Source organism: Entelurus aequoreus, linkage group LG09 (genome assembly GCF_033978785.1).
Source record: "Entelurus aequoreus isolate RoL-2023_Sb linkage group LG09, RoL_Eaeq_v1.1, whole genome shotgun sequence".
Taxonomy (NCBI): domain Eukaryota; kingdom Metazoa; phylum Chordata; class Actinopteri; order Syngnathiformes; family Syngnathidae; genus Entelurus; species Entelurus aequoreus.
In genome coordinates, this window is record NC_084739.1 from 76,367,571 (window position 1) to 76,393,913 (window position 26,343).

Consider the following 26,343-nt stretch of genomic DNA (forward strand, 5'->3'; position numbering starts at 1 on the left):
ATACTTGTGTACTTACACTTAGTCTTTAAGTGCAATCGTGTGTTACACCTGTGTACTTACACTTTGTCTTTTTAGTGCATAAGTGTGTTGCACTTGTGTACTTACACTCAGTCTTTTTAGTGAAAAAGTGTGTTAAACTTGTTTACTTATACTTAGTCTTTAAGTGCATAGGTGTGTTACACCTGTGTACTTACACTTTGTCTTTTTAGTGCATAAGTGTGTTGCACTTGTGTACTTACACTCAGTCTTTTTAGTGAAAAAGTGTGTTAAACGTGTTTACTTATACTTAGTCTTTAAGTGCATAGGTGTGTTACACATGTGTACTTACACTTAGTGTTTTTAGTGCACAAGTGTCTTACACTTGTGTACTTATACTTAGTATTTAACACAGTGTGTTACACTTGTGCACTTGTGCTTAGTATTAAAGTGCATAAGTGTGTTACGTTTGCGTACTTATGCTTAGTATCTAAGTGCACAAGTGTGTTACACTTGTGTACTTACACTTAGTCTTTAAGTGCATAAGTGTGCTCCACTTTTGTATTTATTACATTTCTGTACTTACACTTGGTATTTTGAGTGAATTGGTGTGTTACATTTGTATAATAATACTTAGTTTTTAAGTGCCTAAGTTTGTTACACTTCTGTATTTATACTTAGTCTTTAAGTGCATAAGTGTGTTACATTTGTGTACTTGTACTTCAATTTTTAGAGTGACTAAGTGTGGTACACTCGTGTACTTATAGTCTTTTGAATGAATAAGTGTGTAACAGTTGAGTACTTACAGTTAGTATTTTGAGTGTATAAGTGTGTTACAGTTGTGTACTTAGACTTGGTATTTTTAGTGAACAAGTGTGTTGCACTTGTGTACTTACACTTTTACACTTGTGTACTTACACTCAGGGCCTGATCTACTAAAGGTTTACGTGTACTAAAACACGTGCAAACTTGATAGCACACAAAACGGAGGTACTAAACTTGTGAGCAGTATTTGTTGTGTTTGTCTTCAGGACTATGCAGAATATATGCTGATCATCATAACACACACAATACTGGGAGGAGAAGATGCAATTATAATTAAAACTCTTTCATCAACTTTCAATCAGAAGGGTTCAATCTCTCTCCTGTGCTAGTTTGAAGCCGACACGACAAACACGCTCAGAGGAGATAATGTTTGAAAAAAAGTGACTGTTTTGACCCAACTTTTGTTTTGAAGGGGGATTTGCAAAATCTTCTGAGTGAGACCTACATAGAGGTTTTTGTTTCATGTCTCTACGACATTCCTACTGGAAGTTACAAGCAGTTTTGTCTGAGTTTTCTTCCTAGGAGCAGTTTTGTCTGTGTTTCATTCCTAGGGGGCGCTAGATCACAATTTTGAGTTTTGGGGTTTGTTTTTTTTATTACATCGCAATTTTCGCCAGTTTGGTGAATTTTGAAGCATGTTAAGGGGGTCAAATTACAGCTCAAAGAGGCAAAGGAGACTGTTTTTACTAAACTTTTGTTTTGAAGGGGGAATTGCAAACTTCCTGTTGATTTTTGCTGGGGGATGTCATTGTATGAAATTTAGGTCTACATAGAGGTTTTTGTTTCATGTCTCTATGACATTCCTACTGGGAGTTACAGGCAGTTTTGTCTGTGTTTTCTTCCTAGGGGGCGCTAGAGCGCAATTTAGAGTTTTGGGGTTTGGTTTTTTGATTAAATGGCAATTTTCGCCAGTCCTGATGTGTGTGTCCAATTTGGTGAGTTTTGAAGCATGTTAAAGGGGTCAAATTACAGCTCAAAGAGGCGGCGGTATAATAATAAAGAAAAAATAAAACGCTACAATTACAATAGGGTCCTCTGTACCAAAGGGACATTCGGTCCCTAAAAACGCTACAATTACAATAGGGTCATCGGTCCCACAGGGACATTCGGTCCCTAATTATTCAGCACATGCGGTGTGATTCATCAAGACTAAAACTGTTCTTCCGGTGCCATTTTGCATCTTCATTTCATACATCTGAAAAAATATGTACCAATATGGACAGACATGTGTGTGTCGACATATTTGGTCCGTCAGAAATAAAAAATATTAGGCATATTGTCGATGCAGCAATATCCTTTTATAGTTTTAAAGCTGCTAGATACATGAAGGGGACTCCAGGAACTAAGTACACAGTGTACACAGCATACTCACTGAAGTGTACTGATACAAGTATTGCTTTTGAGACACACTGTTTGTGTTTCAGATGATTCTGATTGGACGTGGGCTCGTCACATGCAAATAGGAAAGAGGCGTGTCTCTAGCCCGACCCCGCCCCCGCGCTGCTGTAGGTGGCCTTGGCGCGGAAGGAGCGTGAGCTGCTTCGGCCAATGGGAAGGAAGGGGCTGGACTCGGCGGTGATGACGATGCTCGGGATGCGACCCAGCGCGCTTCTGGTCGCATGACCTTGTGCCGAGTCAGTGTTCTGTCAGAGAGGACAGGTTTGGACGTTCAGAAGACAAACGGTGTCCGATTCGAGTCTTGGTACTCACGTTAGGAATGGGGCCGACTCCGATGGTGGAGATGTCCGTGTCGAAGGACGTCTGCAGGAAGACAAAGAGACAAAGAGGATGCTGATGAGTGGTTGGAAGCTGAGCCGTGTACAGAGAGGCTCTGGACAACTCGGTTTAAGAGTTGGTCCCAAACATGACGTCCTGTAGTCACGTGAGGGTCTTTTGACCAATCAAAGAGTCGGGACATTTTGGTTTTAGAGTTGGTCCCAAACATGGCATTCTGTAGTCTCGTGGGTCTTTTGACCAATCAGAGATACTCTGGACAACTCGGTTTCAGAGTTGGTCCCAAACATGGCGCCCCGTAGTCACGTGAGGGTCTTTTGACTAATCAGAGAGACTCTGGACAACCCGGTTTGAGAGTTGGTCCCAAACATGGTGCCCTGTAGTCATGTGAGGCTCTTTGGACCAATCAGAAAGTCAGGACAACTCGGTTTCAGAGTTGGTCCCAAACATGGCGTTCTGTAGTCACGTGAGGGGCTTTTGACCAATCAGAAAGTCGGGACAACTCGGTTTCACAATTGGTCCCAAACATGGCGTTCTGTAGCCACGTGAGTGTCTTTTGACCAATCAGAGAGACTCTGGATAACCCGGTTTGAGAATTGGTCCCAAACGTGGCGCTCTGTAGTCATGTGAGGGGCTTTTGACCAATCAGAGAGTCGGGACAACTCGGTTTCAGAGTTGGTCCCAAACATGGCGTCCTGTAGTCACGTGAGGGGTTTTTGACCAATCAGAGAGACTCTGGACAACTCGTCTCAGAGTTGGTCCCAAACATGGCGCCCTATGGTCACGTGGGGGGCTTTTGACCAATCAGAGAGTCGAGAAAACTCGGTTTCAGAGTTGGTCCCAAACATAGCGCCCTGTAGTCACGTCTTTTGACCAATCAGAGAGACTCTGGACAACTCGCTTTCAGAGTTAGTCCCAAACATGGCTCCCTGTAGTCACGTGATGGTCTTTTGACCACTCAGAGAGACTCTGGACAACTCGTTTTAAGAATTGGTCCCAACATGGCGCCCTATAGTCACGTGAGGGGATATTGACCAATCAGAAACTCAGGACAACTCGGTTTCAGACTTGGTCCCAGACATGGCGTTCTGTATTCAAGTGATGGTCTTTTGACCAACGAGAGAGACTCTGGACAACTCGGTTTCAGAGTTAGTCCCAAACATGGCGTCCTATAGTCACGTGAGGAGCTTTTGACCAATGAGAGAGACTCTGGACAACTCGGTTTCAGAGTTGGTCCCAAACATGGCGCCCTGTAGTCACGTGAGGGGCTTTTGACTACTACACGTGACTACAAGGCGCCATGTTTGGGACCAACTCTAAAACCGGGTTGTCCCGACTCTCTCTATAGACCGCTCTGGTGGGAAGGGTTCCTGACGATGAAGATGTTTGTGCGCTGACCTTGTCGAAGATTCCCGAGTCGTGACTTTTCATCTTGCTCTTGAAGCTGGAAGAAGGTTTGAATTCTGTAAAGTCTTCCGTGTCCCTGCTGATGTCACAGGACACTTGGCGGCTGGCGGGTCGGGAGCCCAGACTAGGCAGGTCGGCCTCGGTGTCCGTCAGCCCCTGCCGTTACGGAAGACAAGGAGCTTTTCAAAATAAAAGCCGTCGCCCGTCAAGGCCAACTCACCGATTCGCTGTCGGAGACGGACGAGAGGCGACTCTTGCTGCGGCGGCGGAACTGGGCGCTGATGTCGGACGACTGGCTGGTGACGGTGGAGCGCCGTGTGGACATGAAGCTGCTGCTGGCAGAGCGCATGTCGTGAGGACGCACGCACAGCAGGACGCCGAGACACGGGATGTACTTCGCCAACGCCACCCTGGGGAAGGACAGCTGTGATTTCATCGACTTAGCGGGTATTAGCGCCGCAGATCCGCTACGGTCCAGTTAGCATTCAGGTCGAGCTTAGCGGGGGCTCTAATGGAAACGAGGAAGCGGAGCTACCTGTACTTGGGATGCGTGATGGCGTAAATGATGGGGTTGTGGATGGCGGAGGCCTTGGCGATGACGGCGGGCACCGAGTTCATGTAGGGCGTCAGCATGTCGGCGTACCTGCACACCGCAGACCACCACAATGTATCCTGCCCGACATGGCGCATGCCTTCCACCGTGAGAGCTTTACCCGGCGAAGGCGGTGAGGGCGACGGCGGAGTACGGCGACCACGAGACCACGTAGAGCAGGATGACGATCAGCGCAATCTTGGCCATCTTCCACTCGTTCTGCAGCCGCTGGAACGTCTTCGCCGAGTCCCGTGCCGACACGTGATGCCGCACGCTGCCGTTCATCTTGCCCACCGCCCTGACACACACACGCACACACACACACACACACACACACACACACACACACACACACACACAAACACGTATTCCTATAAATTCTTGCTTGACAACTTTATTTTACAATAATGAAACTTATTTTCTGAGAACAATTATGACTTTTTCCAATATACAGTATTTGACTTTAATCCATACTTAAAAAAAATAATTTTTAATAATTTTTTCTTAAAACCTTTTTTCTAACAATATTTCTGCACAATTCTTGTTAGATATTTTTTTTCTCACACTATTGTATTGTTTTTTTTTAAAAATATATTTTTTTTCACATTATATTTGACATGAATGGCATAATTTTGTGTTGTACATTTTTTCCCCCAAATATTCCGACATAATTCTTGTACAATGACAGCTTTTTCCCCATAATATGAACAACTTTTTATATGTGTATATATATATATATATATATATATATATATATATATATAAAATAAAAAAATATATAATATATATATATTTATTTTTTTATTTAGTATTTTTATATTTTAATATATATACATATATATTTATTTTTTTAAATTTAGTATTTCAATATATTTAGTATTTTTATACATTTTATATTTTATATATATATATATTTATGTGTGTATATATATATATATATATATATATTTATATATATATATATATATATTTGATTTTAATCTTGTAAAATTACATAATTTTGTCGTGTAAAACAATTTTTTGCCCACAATATATTCCTAAAAATTCTTGCTGGACAATTTATTTTTCACAATATTGTAATTCATTTTCTAAAAAAAAATGACTTTTTCCAATATACAATATTTGACTTTAATCCTGTAAAATGGCATACTTAAAAAAGTAAACCTTTTTTCTTAAAACAATTTTTTCCAACAATATTTTTGCACAATTATTGTAAAATATACAATATTGCATTTTTCGAAAATATTTTTTTTCCCACAATATATTTGACACGAATGGCATAATTTTTTCCTGTAAATTTTTATTTTTATTTTTTAAGTATTCCGACATAATTCTTGCACAAAAGACCTGAGTTCATCCAGCCATTTGGCTGCCCTTTGGGAGTTAAGTTATGTTGCAATTCTTAATGCCAACAAAAAAACGTACTTAAGTAAGGCTCCCCTTTTCCAAAAATGCGCTTGCTTGATGCTAATTTACATTAGCTTTGCTATTGACATGCTACTGATCATCATGAGGGATTTTACATGGCGATGTCAACACCTCCAAACTACATCTGAGATGCACGTTACGATCAAACAGCTGCTGCGTAATAAGTGCAATACTTACAGTATGAACACTTTTTAGGGCACAACAACAAACGAGTTTGATGAAAGACTGAACAGAGTAGCCAAAACAGCACAAACTATTCACTACTTTGTCGTGTGATGTGAAAATAAAACATGATATAACAAGTGGAAGTGGAGTTGCACGTTGTGGAGACAGACAGGAAGTGAAGTGGCACGTTGTGGAAACGGACAGGAAGTGAAGTGGCACATGGTGGAAATAGACAGGAAGTGAAGTGGCAGGTCATGGAGACAGACAGGAAGTGAAGTAGCACGTCGTGAAGACAGACAGGAAGTGAAGTGGCACGTTGTGGAGACAGACAGGAAGTGAAGTGGCACGTCGTGGAGACAGACAGGAAGTGAATTGGCATGTTGTGGAGACAGACAGGAAGTGAAGTGGCACGCTGTAGAGACAGACAGGAAGTGAAGTGGCACGCTGTGGAGACAGACAAGAAGTGAAGTGGCACGTTGTGGAGACAGACAGGAAGTGAAGTGGCACGCTGTGGAGACAGACAGGAAGTGAAGTGGCACGCTGTGGAGACGGACAGGAAGGGAAGTGGCACGTTGTGGAAACAGACAGGAAGTGAAGTGGCACGTTATGGAGACAGACAGGAAGTGAAGTGGCACGCCGTGGCGACAGACAGGAAGTGAAGTGGCACGTCGTGGAGACAGACAGGAAGTGAATTGGCACGTTGTGGAGACAGACAGGAAGTGAAGTTGCACGCTGTGGAGACAGACAGGAAGTGAAGTGGCACGTCGTGGAGACAGACAGGAAGGCAAGTGGCACGTCGTGGAGACAGACAGGAAGTGAAGTGGCACGTCGTGGAGACAGACAGGAAGTGAAGTGGCACGTCGTGGAGACAGACAGGAAGTGAATTGGCACGTTGTGGAGACAGACAGGCAATGAAGTGGCACGCTGTGGAGACAGACAGGAAGTGGAGTGGAGAGAGACAGGAAGTGAAGTGGAGACAGACAGGAAATGAAGTGGAGACAGACAGGAAGTGGAGTGGAGAGAGACAGGAAGTGGAGACAGAGAGGAAGTGAAGTGGAGACTGACAGGAAGTGAAGTGGAGACAAACAGGAAGTGAAGTGGAGACTGACAGGAAGTGAAGTGGAGACAGACAGGAAGTGAAGTGGAGACTGACAGGAAGTGAAGTGGAGACTGACAGGAAGTGAAGTGGAGACAGACAGGAAGTGTAGTGGAGACTGACAGGAAGTGAAGTGGAGATAGACAGGAATTTAAGTGGAGACAGACAGGAAGTGAAGTGGAGACAGACAGGAACTGACCGGTTGGTAGAGCGGATGGCTCTGAAGATGAAGACGTAGCAGTAGATGATGACGAGGAGCGGCAGGAAGAAGACGAAGACGAAGAGCAGCATGGTGTACGCTCGCACAGACGCTGTGAAGGTCATGTAGTCCCAGCTGCACGACGTCAGCAGACCCTCGGGCACGTACGCACCTGCACACACACTCCTTTAGTCACACATACGTGCGTGTGTGCGTGTGTGCGTGTGTGTGCGTGTGTGTGTGTCCTCACTCCAGCCAAAGAAGGGCGGCAGGCTCCACCCCAGCGAGTACGTCCACGCCGCCGCCAGGATGATCAGCGCCCGCTTGCGCGACAACACGCCGATGGAGGTCAGAGGTCGCGTGATGACGAAGTAGCGGTCCACGGCGATCACCGACAGAGTGATCATGGAGCAGATGCCAAACAGAGCGCCGCAGAAGGCGTACAGCTCGCACGCTGACACACACACACAGTTGGAAAAAGTTATTATGGTGTACATCTTATAGTTGTGTGATCATCACACAAGTAAAGTGAAAATAAAAAACTATTTATTAAAGAATGATCTTAAAATGATGATGACAGTAAATCACTCCTTTTTTTTACTACAACTTTTTTTTTAAATACAACACTCCTTTTTTACAACAGCACTTTCTTTAGTACAGCTCTTTTTTTTACTACATCACTCCTTTTTTTGGTATAGCACTCCTTTTTTTTACTACAGCACTTTTTTTAGTACATCACTTTTTTAAATACAACACTAATTTTTTTGGTACATCACTCCTTTTTTTAATAAAGTACTTTTTTTCTGTACAGTACTTGTTTATTTATGACAGCATTTCTTTTTTTGGTACAGCACTTTTTTCCCTTTTTTTTTAGTACAGCACTCCTTTTTTACTATAGCACTCCTTTTTTGGTACAACAATCCTTTTTTTACTGCAGCCCTTTTTTTAGTACAGCACTTTTTTTAGTACAGTACTTTTTTATTTATTACAGCACTCCTTATTTTACTACAACACACCTTTTTTGTACAAAACTCTTTTTTTTATTACAGCACTCATTTTTTTTAATACACACACTCCTTTTATAGTACAGTTACAGCACTCCTTTTTTTAGTACAGAACTAATTTATTTTACTATAACGCCTTTTTTACTACAACACTCCTTTTTTTAGTACAGAACTCCTTTTTTTACTACAACACTTTTTAGTACAGTACTTTTTTTTAGTACAGCACTCCTTTTACTAGTACAGCACGCCTTTTTTACTACAACGCTCCTTTTTTTTTAGTACAGAACTCCTTTTCTTTGGAACAGCACTCCTTTTTTTACTACAACACTTTTTAGTACAGTACTTTTTTTTAGTACAGCACTCCTTTTACTAGTACAGCTCGCCTTTTTTACTACAACGCTCCTTTTTTAGTACAGTAATTGTTTTTACTACAGCACTCCTTTTTTTTTAGTACAGAACTCTTTTTTTTAGTACAGAACTCCTTTTTTTGGAACAGCACTCCTTTTTTTACTACAAAAATTATCTCCATTTTTAGTACAGCTTGCCTTTTAACTACAACACTCATTTTTTTACTACAACACTCCACTTTTGGTACAGCACTCCTTTTTTTACTACAGCACTCCTTTTTAAGCACAGTACTTTATTACTACAGCACTTTTTTTTTTACTACAGCACTCCTTTTTTAGTACAGTACTTTTTGATTACCACAGCATTTTTTTTTACTACAGCACTTCTTTTATGTAGTGCAGCACTCTTTTCTTTTTTGTTTTGTCCAAAGTGTGTCCCGGGGGCCATTTGCAGTAAATCAAACGAAAAATCAAGTAAAAATGTAAATAAATAAAAAATAGGAGAAAAAAATGTAATGAAATGAGAAAAATTAGGGATGTCCGATAATGGCTTTTTTGACGATATCCGCTATTGTCCAACTCTTAATTACCGATACCGATATCAACCGTTACCGATATATACAGTCGTGGAATTAACACATTATTATGCCTAATTTGGACAACCAGGTATGGTGAACATAAGATTAATAAAATAAAATAAGATAAATCAATTAAAAACATTTTCTTGAATAAAAAAGAAAGTAAAACAATATAAAAACAGTTACATAGAAACTAGTAATTAATGAAAATGAGTAAAATGAACTGTTAAAGGTTAGTACTATTAGTGGACCAGCAGCACGCACAATCATGTGTGCTTACGGACTGTATCCCTTGCAGACTGTATTGATATATATTGATATATAATGTAGGAACCAGAATATTAATAACAGAAAGAAACAACCCTTTTGTGTGAATGAGTGTAAATGGGGGAGGGAGGTTTTTTGGGTTGGTGCACTAATTGTAAGTGTATCTTGTGTTTTTTATGTTGATTTAATTTTTTAAAAAAACTAACAAAAAAACAAAAAACATACCGATAATAAAAAAAACGATACCGATAATTTCCGATATTACATTTTAAAGCATTTATCGGCCGATAATATCGGACATCTCTAAGAAAAATGTATTTTATTCATGTGTTGATTACTCTTCAGTGCTTCAGCGTGTGTGTTAACAACATGGTTGTTAATGTTTTTGAGAGCGTGCGTGTTGACAGTTCAGCTTGCCAGTGTGGTGTTTTTTTTAAATAAAGACATTGCTAATAATTCATATTAATACACGTTCTCACCTATAACACCATTTTTAGTATATGTAAAGTCTTATCACATTTTTTTGTACAAAATAAAATATCAAAATGGCCCCTACGCGCTTTGACTTTTCAGCGTGTGGTCCTTGGCGGAAAAAGTTTGGAGGCTGTAAAGAGTCGACAGCATGAAGAAAAGGTGTGTTTTGTGGAGTGTTGGTGGGAAACAAAAGCGTGAAGGTCGAGTGTGAGGGAGAGGAGGAAGAGTCACTTCTTCCTTTCAGAGTTTTTCTTCACAGATTGATTTTTCATCACAGCCACTTTATTAGGTACACCACAGCCTTCCCGATTCGATTCAGAATCGATTCTCCATTCACACCGATTCTCACAATGTATTATTTGGTATGATAATCTTAATGAGACGCTTTTAAATCAGGTTATAAAAGCTATTTCTGGTTGAATGGAGATGGCCTAAAAACATATTTTTAAAAAATGATTCCTGTAAAAAAAATAAAAAATGTTTTTAATTATACACTTTTTTTTTTTTATAGATTTTTGACAATTATAAATCGATTTAAAATCTGCGTGAATAGGAATTGCAATTCTTGTTGCATGGAGATGGCCTAAGAAACATCTTATTAAAAATTATTTATGTAAAACAAATACATACAGTATATATATGTATATATATATATATATATATATGTATTAAAAAAACAACCTTTTTTTGTAAAATAAACTTTTGAAAATTATGACTCGAGTTAGAATCGGGATGATTCTCGCATTTCAAAGGTGCATCGATTTTTCTGTGCACTCCTAGTCTGCACCATCACAGAGATACTGTTTAGCAACACACAATTTTAAGGTCAATTCTGCCTTATAGAACCAATGAAACGTGTATCCTGTAATACTACTGTATTTTATAAATGTACTATTAGTATTGTTACTTTTATTAGTATTATTACTTGTATTAGTATTATTACTTGTATTAGTATTATTACTTTTAAAACCTTTTGTCTTGTTGTGTTTGGTTTATTTGTAGAACAATCTATAATTAAGTGCTATATGTTAAGTGCTCCAATCAATAAATGATGCCTAAGGCCAGTCGTGTGTGCGTGCGTGCGTGCATGCGTGCGTGTGTGTGTGTGTGTGTGTGTGTGTGTGTGTGTGTGTACCTTTCTCCCCAAAGATCCACTTCTTGTGCATGCTGCTGATGAAGAAGATGGGTGACTGAGTGACACACATCAGCAGGTCAGTGACAGCCAAGTTGATGATGAACATGTTGGCGGGTGTTCGCAGGCTGCGGCTCCTACACACACACACATGCACACACACACACACACACACGCTCACACACGCAGACACACACGTACAAACACGCACGCGCACACACACATCTGTTAAGTGCTCCAATCAATAAGACGTTCAATCAAAGCGCCTTCAGAGGATTCTGGGAAGATGTCAGCAGAGAAGAATGAAAGAAACAAGGATGGATGGAAGATGGATGGAAAACGGATGGAAGACGGGTGGAAGATGGATGGCAGACGGGTGGAAGATGAGTGAAAGATGGATGGAAAATGAATGGAAGATGGATGGAAGACGGGTGGAAGATGGATGGAAGATGAGTGAAAGATGGATGGAAAATTAATGGAAGATGAATGGAAGACGGGTGGAAGATGGATGGAAGACGGATGGAAGATGGATGGAAGATGGATGGAAGATAGATGAAGACGGCTGGAAGACGGATGGAAGATGGATGGAAGATGGGTGGAAGATGGATGGAAGATGGATGGAAAATGGCTGAAAGATGGATGGAAGATAGATGAAGACGGCTGGAAGACGGATGGAAGACGGATGGAAGATGGATGGAAAATGAATGGAAGATGGATGGAAGACGGGTTGAAGATGGATGGAAGATGAGTGAAAGATGGATGGAAAATGAGTGAAAGATGGATGGAAAATGAATGGAAGATGAATGGAAGACGGGTGGAAGATGGATGGAAGATGGATGGAAGATAGATGAAGACGGCTGGAAGACGGATGGAAGATGGATGGAAGATGGGTGGAAGATGGATGGAAGATGGATGGAAAATGGCTGAAAGATGGATGGAAGATAGATGAAGACGGCTGGAAGACGGATGGAAGACGGATGGAAGACGGATGGAAGATGGGTGGAAGATGGATGGAAGATGGATGGAAGACTGATGGAAGATGGATGGAAGAGAGATGGAAGATGGATGGAAGATGGATGGAAGACAGATGGAAGATGAGTGAAAGATGGATTGAAGACGGATGGAAGATGGATGGAAGACGGATGGCAGACGGGTGGAAGATGAGTGAAAGATGGATGGAAAATGAATGGAAGATGGATGGAAGACGGGTGGAAGATGGATGGAAGATGAGTGAAAGATGGATGGAAAATGAATGGAAGATGGATGGAAGACAGATGGAAGACGGGTGGAAGATGGATGGAAGATGAGTGAAAGATGGATGGAAGACGGAGGGAAGACGGATGGAAGATGGATGGAAGATGAGTGAAAGATGGATGGAAAATGAGTGAAAGATGGATGGAAAATGAATGGAAGATGGATGGAAGACGGGTGGAAGATGGATGGAAGATGAGTGAAAGATGGATGGAAAATGAATGGAAGATGAATGGAAGACGGGTGGAAGATGGATGGAAGACGGATGGAAGATGGATGGAAGATGGATGGAAGATAGATGAAGACGGCTGGAAGACGGATGGAAGACGGATGGAAGATGGATGGAAGATGGGTGGAAGATGCATGGAAGATGGATGGAAAATGGCTGAAAGATGGATGGAAGATAGATGAAGACGGCTGGAAGACGGATGGAAGACGGATGGAAGACGGATGGAAGATGGATGGAAAATGAATGGAAGATGGATGGAAGACGGGTTGAAGATGGATGGAAGATGAGTGAAAGATGGATGGAAAATGAGTGAAAGATGGATGGAAAATGAATGGAAGATGAATGGAAGACGGGTGGAAGATGGATGGAAGATGGATGGAAGATAGATGAAGACGGCTGGAAGACGGATGGAAGATGGATGGAAGATGGGTGGAAGATGGATGGAAGATGGATGGAAAATGGCTGAAAGATGGATGGAAGATAGATGAAGACGGCTGGAAGACGGATGGAAGACGGATGGAAGACGGATGGAAGATGGGTGGAAGATGGATGGAAGATGGATGGAAGACTGATGGAAGATGGATGGAAGAGAGATGGAAGATGGATGGAAGATGGATGGAAGACAGATGGAAGATGAGTGAAAGATGGATTGAAGACGGATGGAAGATGGATGGAAGACGGATGGCAGACGGGTGGAAGATGAGTGAAAGATGGATGGAAAATGAATGGAAGATGGATGGAAGACGGGTGGAAGATGGATGGAAGATGAGTGAAAGATGGATGGAAAATGAATGGAAGATGGATGGAAGACAGATGGAAGACGGGTGGAAGATGGATGGAAGATGAGTGAAAGATGGATGGAAAATGAATGGAAGATGGATGGAAGACAGATGGAAGACGGGTGGAAGATGGATGGAAGATGAGTGAAAGATGGATGGAAGACGGAGGGAAGACGGATGGAAGATGGATGGAAGATGAGTGAAAGATGGATGGAAAATGAGTGAAAGATGGATGGAAAATGAATGGAAGATGGATGGAAGACGGGTGGAAGATGGATGGAAGATGAGTGAAAGATGGATGGAAAATGAATGGAAGATGAATGGAAGACGGGTGGAAGATGGATGGAAGACGGATGGAAGATGGATGGAAGATGGATGGAAGATAGATGAAGACGGCTGGAAGACGGATGGAAGATGGATGGAAGATGGGTGGAAGATGCATGGAAGATGGATGGAAAATGGCTGAAAGATGGATGGAAGATAGATGAAGACGGCTGGAAGACGGATGGAAGACGGATGGAAGACGGATGGAAGATGGATGGAAAATGAATGGAAGATGGATGGAAGACGGGTTGAAGATGGATGGAAGATGAGTGAAAGATGGATGGAAAATGAGTGAAAGATGGATGGAAAATGAATGGAAGATGAATGGAAGACGGGTGGAAGATGGATGGAAGATGGATGGAAGATAGATGAAGACAGCTGGAAGACGGATGGAAGATGGATGGAAGATGGGTGGATTATGGATGGAAGATGGATGGAAAATGGCTGAAAGATGGATGGAAGATAGATGAAGACGGCTGGAAGACGGATGGAAGACGGATGGAAGACGGATGGAAGATGGGTGGAAGATGGATGGAAGATGGATGGAAGACTGATGGAAGATGGATGGAAGAGAGATGGAAGATGGATGGAAGATGGATGGAAGACAGATGGAAGATGAGTGAAAGATGGATTGAAGACGGATGGAAGATGGATGGAAGACGGATGGCAGACGGGTGGAAGATGAGTGAAAGATGGATGGAAAATGAATGGAAGATGGATGGAAGACGGGTGGAAGATGGATGGAAGATGAGTGAAAGATGGATGGAAAATGAATGGAAGATGGATGGAAGACAGATGGAAGACGGGTGGAAGATGGATGGAAGATGAGTGAAAGATGGATGGAAGACGGAGGGAAGACGGATGGAAGATGGATGGAAGATGAGTGAAAGATGGATGGAAAATGAGTGAAAGATGGATGGAAAATGAATGGAAGATGGATGGAAGACGGGTGGAAGATGGATGGAAGATGAGTGAAAGATGGATGGAAAATGAGTGAAAGATGGATGGAAAATGAATGGAAGATGAATGGAAGACGGGTGGAAGATGGATGGAAGACGGATGGAAGATGGATGGAAGATGGATGGAAGATAGATGAAGACGGCTGGAAGACGGATGGAAGACGGATGGAAGATGGGTGGAAGATGGATGGAAGATGGATGGAAAATGGCTGAAAGATGGATGGAAGATAGATGAAGACGGCTGGAAGACGGATGGAAGACGGATGGAAGACGGATGGAAGATGGGTGGAAGATGGATGGAAGATGGATGGAAGACTGATGGAAGATGGATGGAAGAGAGATGGAAGATGGATGGAAGATGGATGGAAGATGGATGGAAGACAGATGGAAGATGAGTGAAAGATGGATTGAAGACGGATGGAAGATGGATGGAAGACGGATGGCAGACGGGTGGAAGATGAGTGAAAGATGGATGGAAAATGAATGGAAGATGGATGGAAGACGGGTGGAAGATGGATGGAAGATAAGTAAAAGATGGATGGAAAATGAATGGAAGATGGATGGAAGACAGATGGAAGACGGGTGGAAGATGGATGGAAGATGAGTGAAAGATGGATGGAAGACGGAGGGAAGACGGATGGAAGATGGATGGAAGACGGATGGAAGATAGATGGAAGATGAATGGAAGACGGATGGAAAATGGCTGAAAGATGGATGGAAGATGGATGAAGACGCTGGAAGACGGATGGAAGACGGATGGAAGACGGATGGAAGATGAATGGAAGATGGATGAAGATGGATGAAGATGGATGAAAGCCGCTTTAATTAGTAGTTTTCTTAGCTCTTTATAGCGTACTTTCTGTTTATGGCTTCTTGTCTCCTCCTCTTCATGAGTGATGTTCCTTTTGTGCAGCTCATCATAGATTGTTGTTTTTTTGTTATTAGATCCGTGTAGAATGTTGCTATTGCCTTCTTCCTCCCTCGGGAGTGATTTTATGTTGGTTGTTTTAGGCCCTGTGCTACGTTTCCTTTTTTACTCCAGTGTATCAAGTATAGAGTTTGTAGCCATTTGTTTAATCACTCAAAACTCCTCTATATACTGCTTTTAAAGAAGCTCTATTTTAGACCAGTTGACCTGCCGCTTCTCATCCCTCCTGATATTACTACTATTTACTCTAATACTACTACTACTAACACTATTACTACTACTACTAATACTAGTAACACTATTACTCTACTACGCTAATTCTACTACTACTCTAGTACTACTACTAATCTATTACTACTACAACTACTACTTTTTACTACAACCAGGCTATTACTACTACTCTAATACTACTATAGCTTTAGTACTACTACAACTCAAATATTACTACTAGAATTCTAGCACTACTACTACTCCAGCACTACTTAGTATCCGGTGTACACATTGAAGTGTACTAACAATGTACAACAATATATAGACAAGTTGTGAGTACATCTGGGCGTGTACCCACTTGCTGAAGGCGTAGATGACCAGGAAGTTTCCCAGCATGCCTGTGATGCCGATGACGAGGATGACGGAGCCGATGGTGTAGTGGGCGTGGTCAGGGACGTCCACCGTGGGGAAGGGCTGAGGGGGTTTGGGCGCCATCGCTGCCTGGATGACAAGATGGAGGATTGCACGCTTTTGAGTGCACTTAAAGCTTAACGTGATCAAGCCATTAAAATAATTTCTGCTCTGACAGGAAAAATGATAAGGCTGTACCTAATGAAGTGACCCATGGCTGAATGGACGCATGTGATTTGGGTGTACCTAATGAAGTGTCCCATGGCTGAATGGACGCATGTGATTTGGGTGTACCTAATGAAGTGACCCATGGCTGAATGGAAGCATGCAATTTGGGTGTACCTAATGAAGTGACCCATGGCTGAACGAGAACATGTGATTTGGGTGTACCTAATGAAGTGGCCCATGGCTGAATGGAAGCATGCGATTTGGGTGTACCTAATGAAGTGTCCCATGGCTGAACACAAACACGTGATTTGGGTGTACCTAATGAAGTGACCCATGGCTGAACGAGAACATGTGATTTGGGTGTACCTAATGAAGTGGCCCATGGCTGAATGGAAGAATGCGATTTGGGTGTACCTAATGAAGTGTCCCACGGCTGAACACAAACACGTGATTTGGGTGTACCTAATGAAGTGGCCCATGGCTGAACGCAAACACGTGATTTGGGTGTACCTAATGAAGTGGCCCATGGTTGAATGGAATCATGCGATTTGGGTGTACCTAATGAAGTGTCCCACGGCTGAACACAAACACGTGATTTGGGTGTACCTAATGAAGTGGCCCATGGCTGAACGCAAACACGTGATTTGGGTGTACCTAATGAAGTGGCCCATGGTTGAATGGAATCATGCGATTTGGGTGGGTGTACCTAATGAAGTGTCCCATGGCTGAACGAGAACATGTGATTTGGGTGTACCTAATGAAGTGGCCCATGGCTGAATGCAAACATGTGATTTGGGTGTACCTAATGCAGTGACCCATGGCTGAATGGACTCATGTGATTTGGGTGTACCCAATGAGGTGGCCCATGGCTGAATGGAAGCCTGTGATTAAAGTGTACCTAATGCAGTGACCCATGGCTGAATGGAAGCCTGTGATTAAAGTGTACCTAATGCAGTGGCCCATGGCTGAATGCAAACATGTGATTAGGGTGTACCTAATGCAGTGGGCCATGGCTGAATGGAAGCCTGTGATTAAAGTGTACCTAATGCAGTGACCCATGGCTGAATGCAAACATGTGATTTGAGTGTACCTAATGCAGTGACCAGGGCCGGCCCGTGGCATAGGCCGTATAGGCAAATGCTAAGGGCGCCGTCCATCAGGGGGCGCCACGTCAGTGCCACAAATGTTGGAGGAAAAAAAAAAGAAAAAAAAGTTGGTACTATTATTTCTAAATACATAAAATAATCCCACGTTAATTAAAATGCAAAGTAAAGCCTATTTAATAGAAATATTATTTGTTACAACATTACGCACCCCCTCCCCCGGCACGGTGCGCCCCCTCCCTTCCCGTATCATGACTGTTTTTGGACGTCACCACATAAAAAAAATCAACACAAGATGTCAAAACGGCCAAAACTGTCAGGTGCCCAGGGAAGAAAAGAAGGGGAGAAACGAGAAAAAGACAGAGGTAGCAGGTAGGTAACGTTAGCCTACATGAAATTATTTGTCTGTTACAGAATGTGATAGTAACCTGTATTTTTAGCATTAAGCTAATGTTACATGATTCGGCAATTGCTAATCAATAAATGGCTAGTTCTGTTTTAACGTCGGGTTAATATTGTGGAGGGGGCTAAATTGTTATGGAAAATAATAATGTAACGTTAGGTAATTACAGTACTCCCTGGTGTACAGTAATTTGTAAGTCATTCTAGTTAATGCAATATTAAAAAGCACAAATAGAGAACTCTGTAGGATCCCCTTTTTTTGTAATATAGTTGTTAAAGTCATACTGGTTTGATATCTTGTTTTGTGCAGTGCCTTATTTATATTGTATTTTTAATTTATTTTATGCAACTTGTTGACACGTTTTATTTTGTGTTTATGTATGTAAAAAATATTGTATTTCATATATTCATTTTTTGTATTCATTTATTTATCCATATTTTTTAAAATCTTGTTAACTATTCTGATTGTTAAATTGCTTTCTTTAAGTAAAAAAAAAGGTCAAAGACAAAGCTATTCGGTTTCTTGTGAGTATATACACTTCACTGCCGATGTGGGGGGGCGCCACCTAAAATCTTGCCGAGGGCGCCAGATTGGTTAGGGCCGGGCCTGGCAGTGACCCATGGCTGAATGGACGCATGTGATTTGGGTGTACCTAATGAAGTGGCCCATGGCTGAATGGACGCATGTGATTTGGGTGTACCTAATGAAGTGGCCCATGGCTGAATGGACGCATGTGATTTGGGTGTACCTAATGAAGTGGCCCATGGCTGAATGGACGCATGTGATTTGGGTGTACCTAATGAAGTGGCCCATGGCTGAATGGACGCATGTGATTTGGGTGTACCTAATGAAGTGGCCCATGGCTGAATGGAAGCATACGATTTGGGTGTACCTAATGAAGTGTCCCACGGCTGAACGAGAACATGTGATTTGGGTGTACCTAATGAAATGGCCCATGGCTGAATGCAAACATGTGATTTGGGTGTACCTAATGAAGTGGCCCATGGCTGAACGCAAACACGTGATTTGGGTGTACCTAATGAAGTGGCCCATGGCTGAATGCAAACATGTGATTAGGGTGTACCTAATTAAGTGGCCCATGGCTGAACGCAAACACGTGATTTGGGTGTACCTAATGAAGTGGCCCATGGCTGAATGCAAACATGTGATTAGGGTGTACCTAATGAAGTGGCCCATGGCTGAACGCAAACACGTGATTTGGGTGTACCCAATGAAGTGGCCCATGGTTGAATGGAATCATGCGATTTGGGTGGGTGTACCTAATGAAGTGTCCCATGGCTGAACGAGAACATGGGATTTGGGTGTACCTAATGAAGTGACCCATGGCTGAATGCAAACATGTGATTTGGGTGTACCTAATGAAGTGTCCCATGGCTGAACGCAAACACGTGATTTGGGTGTACCTAATGAAGTGTCCCATGGCTGAACGAGAACATGGGATTTGGGTGTACCCAATGAAGTGACCCATGGCTGAATGCAAACATGTGATTTGGGTGTACCTAATGAAGTGTCCCATGGCTGAACGCAAACACGTGATTTGGGTGTACCCAATGAAGTGGCCCATGGCTGAATGCAAACATGTGATTAGGGTGTACCTAATTAAGTGGCCCATGGCTGAACGCAAACACGTGATTTGGGTGTACCTAATGAAGTGGCCCATGGTTGAATGGAATCATGCGATTTGGGTGGGTGTACCTAATGAAGTGTCCCATGGCTGAATGCAAACATGTGATTTGGGTGTACCTAATGCAGTGGCCCATGGCTGAATGGACTCATGTGATTTGGGTGTACCCAATGAAGTGGCCCATGGCTGAATGGAAGCCTGTGATTAAAGTGTACCTAATGCAGTGACCCATGGCTGAATGGAAGCCTGTGATTAAAGTGTACAATGCAGTGGCCCATGGCTGAATGCAAACATGTGATTAGGGTGTACCTAATGCAGTGGCCCATGGCTGAATGCAAACATGTGATTAGGGTGTACCTAATGCAGTGCCCCATGGCTGAATGCAAACATGTGATTTGAGTGTACCTAATGCAGTGACCCATGGCTGAATGGACGCATGTGATTTGGGTGTACCTAATGAAGTGGCCCATGGCTGAATGGAAGCATGCGATTTGGTTGTACCTAATGAAGTGTCCCACGGCTGAACGAGAACATGTGATTTGGGTGTACCTAATGAAATGGCCCATGGCTGAATGCAAACATGTGATTTGGGTGTACCTAATGAAGTGTCCTATGGCTGAACACAAACACGTGATTTGTGTGTACCTAATGAAGTGGCCCATGGTTGAATGGAAGCATGCGATTATGGTGTACCTAATGAAGTGTCCCATGGCGGAACGCAAACACGTGATTTGGGTGTACCCAATGAAGTGGCCCATGGCTGAATGCAAACATGTGATTAGGGTGTACCTAATGAAGTGGCCCATGGCTGAACGCAAACACGTGATTTGGGTGTACCTAATGAAGTGGCCCATGGCTGAATGCAAACATGTGATTAGGGTGTACCTAATGAAGTGGCCCATGGCTGAACGCAAACACGTGATTTGGGTGTACCCATAGGTGGATTAATGACCGGGCCTACCGGGCCCAGGCCCAGGGGGCCAGAGGCCCCAAGGGGCCAGGCCAACTTGGCCCCGCGGCCGCGACCCAAGCAAAACTACTTTTGCAAAAATAATAATCTTAAGCCCCAAGGGGCCAGGCCAACTTGGCCCCGCGGCCATGATCCATAGAGGGTAAGAGGCCCCAAGGGGCCAGGTCAACTTGGCCCCGCGGCCGCGACCCACAGAGGGCCAGAGGCCCCAAGGGGCCAGGCCAACATGGCCCCGCGGCCATGATCCATAGACGGTCAGAGGCCCCAAGGGGCCAGGCCAACTTGGCCCCGCGGCCACGATCCATAGAGGGTCAGAGGCCCCAGGGGGCCAGGTCAACTTGGCCCCGCGGCCACGATCCATAGACGGTCAGAGGCCCCAAGGGGCCAGGCCAACTTGGCCCCGCGGCCACGACCCACAGAAGGCCAGAGGCCCCAAAGGGCCAGGCCAACTTGGCCCCGCGGCCGCGAGCCACAGAAGGCCAGAGGCCCCAAGGGGCCAGGTCAACTTGGCCCCGCGGCCACGATCCATAGAGGGTCAGAGGCCCCAAGGGGCCAGGTCAACTTGGCCCCGCGGCCGCGACCCACAGAGGGCCTGAGGTCCTAAGGGGTCAGGCCAACTTGGCCCCGCGGCCATGATCCATAGAGGGCCAGAGGCCCCGAGGGGTCAGGCCAACTTGGCCCCGATCCATAGAGGGTCAGAGGCCCCAAGGGGCCAGGCCAACTTGGCCCCGCGGCCACGACCCACAGAGGCCCCAAGGGGCCAGGCAAAATTGGCCCCGCGGCCATGATCCACAGAGGGCCAGAGGCTCTCAATCATTATTATCAAAGCTAATTCTCAAATTGGATGGATCACACAACCTCACTCACATATTCTTTATCAATTATTAAAGGTTGTTTCTGAATTTTGATCACAGAACTTAATGCAAATATTCTTGATTGATTGACAAAGCTCATTCTCAAATTTTGATTACACAACCTTACTCTGACAAATTATCATTATCAAAAAGCTCTATCTCGAATTTGGATCACAGAATCTCACTCAAGTATTCTTAGCTGTGCCCCTCCCCCATCAAGTCTTTCATAAACCGGTCTGTTCTTTTAGAATCTCCTCATTTGGTATTTTGAACTCGTGAGAGACTGCTCAAAATTTGGTTTCCTTTCCCTCAGTTCAGACTCAGAGATAATTTGAAATCATTCAACAAGAAGTTTAACGCGCGCACACACACACACACACACACTTGAGTTGAGCATTACTTGGAAATTCTTATATTTTCCATTTTGCTGTTATTATCAGCATCTTCCCATTTTGTCCTTTTCTTTCGAGAAAGTTTACAGTCTGACATTTGTCACTGCTGTCAGTTAATAACTTTTTGGTCTTTGACCCATTTTGTCATTTTCTCGATTCGATCGTCACTGACCACTCTCTCCTGTCTGGCAGACATCGTTGCTGCCATCATAGCTAGCAAGCTGCCTGCAGCGGGTCATCCCTATGTTCCCCGTCCCTATGTTACCCGGGTCCTATGTTCCCCTCTACCGGGGAACTAAGGACCCTTTTTAAAAAAAAGGGTTGTATGTTCCCCGCTGCGGGGAACGTACAACACTTTTTCCAGAAAAGGGTTCTATGTTCCCCGCTGCTTCCAATGCGCGACTAAGTAAGACGCACGCAGACACGCATGACAGAGACGCGTTTAAGTTGTCGAAGGAAGGAAGTTCGCGTTTGAGTTGCTCTATCTGCTGCCGCACGCCCTGTGACAGGTTAGGTTTAGGGATGGTTTTGGTCAGGGCACAATTTCGCCAAAAAAGTGCTCCACAACGCCCTGTGACAGGTTAGGTTTAGGGATAGTTTTGGTCAGGGCACAATTTTGCCAAAAAAAAGTGCTCCACAACGCCCTGTGACAGGTTAGGTTTAGGGATGGTTTTGGTCAGGGCACAATTTCGCAATTTCGCCAGATACAATGCAGGGAACATAGGACCCTTTTTTAGAAAAAGGGTCCTAAGTTCCCCGGTCGCATACAAAGACCCAGGAACAACCGGGGAACATAGGACCCGGGGAACATAGGACCCGGGGAACATAGGCACGCTCCCGCCTGCAGATAGCAACATTTTGGTGTCCTTTGGGAAAATATTTAGAAAGAAGACAAAAGTACACACAGTTGTACAACTATTATCTTTATGATCTTTTTTTTGTTAGTTTCTCTGTTACTGTGTGTGGCCAATTAAGCGACTTTTGGCCATACCTGGCTGGTGACATTTAGCGACTTTCTGGTTGATGTTAAGATTAATAATAGCAACAGTTCTCTTCATCTTAATGCAATTTATTGTGTCTGTCTCTCCACATTTTGCCATTAGGTACTTTGAGCTCTTGTTGGTCAGTCACTCTAAGGTACATTGTTGCTGCCATCATAGCTAGCAAGCTGCCTGCAGATAGCGACATTTTGGTGTCCTTTGAGAAATATTAAGAAAGAAGACAAAAGTACAAGACATTGTACGATTACTATCTTTTTAAAATTATTTGTTTCACTGTGTGATTGACCGACTTTGCCGCTAGATTTCGCGTCTTTTGGCCATACCTGGCTAGCGACTAAAAACATCATTTAGCGACTTTTTGGTTGTGAAGATAAGTGGTAAAAGCAGATCTTCCTGTTGGTCTTCCCACATTTTGCCATTTGGTACTTTGCACTCTTCTTGGTCACTCCAAGGCATTTGTCCCTGCCTTCAGCTAGTCACTTGGCTCTTTTGGAATATATTTCACTGTAATTGGCTCTCTCTCTCTCTTTCTCCTCAGTACAAATCAGCCTGTTCCCTTGCCATTCATCACTGACCACTCTGCTCTCCTGTCTGTCAGACATTATTGCTGCTTGCAGATAGCTTGGGGTCCTTAGAGAAAATATCAGAAGAGAAAAGTACACAATTATCTTAATTATCTTTTTTATTCAGTCAGTCCTTCAGTGAGTCCCAGTGTGTTGGCGATTAAGCAACGTTGGCATTCAATTAGCGACTTTTGGCCATACATGGCTGGCGACTCAAAAAACTAGAAAAAAAGTACAAAAAGTTGTACAATTAATATCTTTATTATCCTTAATTCCCCTGAATCCTAGAGTGTGTTGCAATTAAGCAACTTTGCTGCTAGGTTTAGCGACTCTTGTTTTGGGCATACCTGGCTAGCGACTACAAACATTATTCAGCAACTTTTTGGCTGTTAAGATTAACGTTAATAAATTAAATCCTAATACAATTTATTGTGTTGGTCTCGCCATCTTGCTATTAGGTACTTTGAATTCTTGTTGGTCTCTGCTAAGGTATCTGGCTGTTGTCTTTGCCTTCAGTTAGTCACTTGGCTCTGGAATATATTTAACTGTACTTGGCTCTCTCTTTCTCCTCAGTACAAATCAGTCTGTTCCCTTGCCATTTAGACATTTTCTTGATTGGATCATCACTGACCACTCTGCTCTCCTGCTGTCTATCAGACATTGTTGCTCCCATCATAGCTAGCAATCTGCCTTGGTGTCCTTTGTGAAAATATTTAGATAGAAGACTAAAGTGCACAAAGGTGTACAATTATTATCTTTTCAAAATATTTGTTTCACTGTCAGTGTGATTGACCGACTTTGCCGCTAGATTTCGCGTCTTTTGGCCATACCTGGCTAGCGACTGAAAACATCATTTAGCAACTTTTTGGTTGTGAAGATAAGAGGTAAAAGCAGATCTGCCTGTTGGTCTTTCCACATTTTGCCATTTGGTACTTTGCACTCTTGTTGGTCACTCCAAGGCATTTGTCCCTGCCTTCAGCTAGTCACTTGGCTCTTTTGGAATATATTTCACTGTAATTGGCTCTCTCTCTCTTTCTCCTCAGTACAAATCAGTCTGTTCCCTTGCCATTTAGACATTTTCTTGATTCGATCATCACTGACCACTCTGCTCTCCTGCTGTCTATCAGACGAATCAGTTGATTCTCTGCTCTCAATTGTCTATGCTAGTAAGCTGTTATTCTCTGCTTTGGAGTGTTGATGCTGGGTTGCTAGTTTTCTAAATCACCTCACACACTTGAAGGAAGCAGCACCGATCATAAACACACAAACAAACTCACACACACACACACACACACACACACACACACACACACACACACACACACACACACACATAGTTGGTTTATCTGTTGTGATAGGCAAAGAGCCAATGTGCAAAGAAAGAAGGGAAATATGGATCATAAACGTTTAAGTGGAGGAGCTAGAAAAAAAATTCAGCAAGAAAAGAAAAAAAAGGAATCAGTTTTACTTGAGAGTGTTCCAAATATCTCCAGCTTCTTCAGTACAAAGACATCTGCTGAAAGCAATTCTATAAATGCTACTGCAAATTCAGCTAAGGTTAGCAATGCACCTGAGCTAGCATGTAGCTCCCAAGATCCTGAGACCACTACAAGTGTAGACACTGAACCAAATGCTTCTGATGCTTATGATTCAACCAATTCAGCAGTAGCCAGTTGCTCGGATGAATGTGAGGTCACTGCACCTCTGGACAGCATAGAAAATGAGCTGAATCTTTCTTCAACACCATCTACAGTGACAACTCTACCTAGTGATCCCGCTAAATGGGCTGAGACCCTCACTGAGTCAATGAAGGAAGTTCTTATTCAAAGAGGTGCAAAATCATTTCACAACCGTCACAGCCATTATCCAGCTTCTGTGAGGAACAGTGGGCTAGGAGGCAAAACCCGATGCCTAAACAATGAACATTTTACTTCACACTTGCCCAATGGACAACGAGTACAAAGAGAGTGGCTGATGTACTCTCCCTCTACTGGTAATGTTTACTGCTTTGCATGCAAACTGTTTTCCCCAAAAACGCATTCTTTTGTGACAGGCTATTGTGATTGGAAACACTCAGAAAGATTTGGTGAACATGAGCGAAGTGCTGAGCACATAACCTGCATGCAAGCAGTCTTGAACCGCGCCAAAGGTGCCACAGTTGATGCAGACCTGTTCAAACAGTTTCAGGCAGAGAGCAGCTATTGGAGGCAGGTGTTACAAAGAGTTGTTGCAGTCATTAAATTCCTTGCAGAAAGGGGCCTTGCATTTAGGGGTAAAAATGAATCGTTAGGGTCTCCTCTCAATGGGAACTACCTTGGTATTCTGGAGGTCCTGGCTGAATTTGATCCCTTTCTAAAGGATCACATCAGAAAGTTTGGGCAGATGGGTCGAGGTAATACCTCATATCTGTCCTCCACCATTTGTGAGGAATTCATTGAATTGATGGGTGCAAAAACCAAACAGGCTATAGCAGATGAACTGCAAGCAAGCAAATACTACTCTATCATTGTGGATTCAACCCCAGATTTATCTCATGTGGACCAATTGACATTCATATTCCGTTTTGTTAGCAAAGAGGGCAGTGTTGTTGAACGCTTTGTGGGTTTTGAGCCCATTACTAGCCATACAGGTGAAAGTTTGGCTAACTGTGTCATGTCTGTGTTGGAAAATCTAGGGTTAGAGCTGTCAAATTGCAGGGGGCAGGCTTATGATAATGCCAGCAACATGTCAGGGAGGTATAATGGGTTGCAGGCTCACTTAAAGAAAAGCAACCCATTAATACACTATATTCCATGTGCAGCTCACTCTTTGAATTTGGTGGGAGTCAACAGCATTGACAGATGTGGAAATGAAGTCTCTAAGTATTTTGACTTGATTCAGTCTATTTACAACTTCACAACTGCATCCACACACCGATGGGACAGGGTAT

General features: G+C 43.2%; 1 protein-coding gene across 2 annotated transcripts in view; it reads right to left on the minus strand.

Moving 5' to 3' along the window:
- Positions 1 to 1,236: 1,236 nt before the first annotated feature.
- LOC133657763 (melanopsin-A-like) overlaps positions 1,237 to 26,343 on the minus strand; it is a 39,572-nt gene continuing 14,465 nt past the window's right edge. For both annotated transcript variants that reach the window (XM_062059464.1, XM_062059465.1), the window contains exons 3-12: positions 16,263 to 16,405; positions 11,228 to 11,361; positions 7,673 to 7,876; positions 7,423 to 7,594; positions 4,656 to 4,832; positions 4,478 to 4,585; positions 4,163 to 4,352; positions 3,934 to 4,098; positions 2,512 to 2,562; positions 1,237 to 2,444 (exon numbers count right to left, since the gene is read on the minus strand). In XM_062059464.1, the coding sequence (XP_061915448.1) occupies positions 2,280 to 2,444; positions 2,512 to 2,562; positions 3,934 to 4,098; positions 4,163 to 4,352; positions 4,478 to 4,585; positions 4,656 to 4,832; positions 7,423 to 7,594; positions 7,673 to 7,876; positions 11,228 to 11,361; positions 16,263 to 16,405 (1,509 nt within the window). In that variant the 3' untranslated portion in view covers positions 1,237 to 2,279. The remainder of the gene's footprint in view (positions 2,445 to 2,511; positions 2,563 to 3,933; positions 4,099 to 4,162; positions 4,353 to 4,477; positions 4,586 to 4,655; positions 4,833 to 7,422; positions 7,595 to 7,672; positions 7,877 to 11,227; positions 11,362 to 16,262; positions 16,406 to 26,343) is intronic.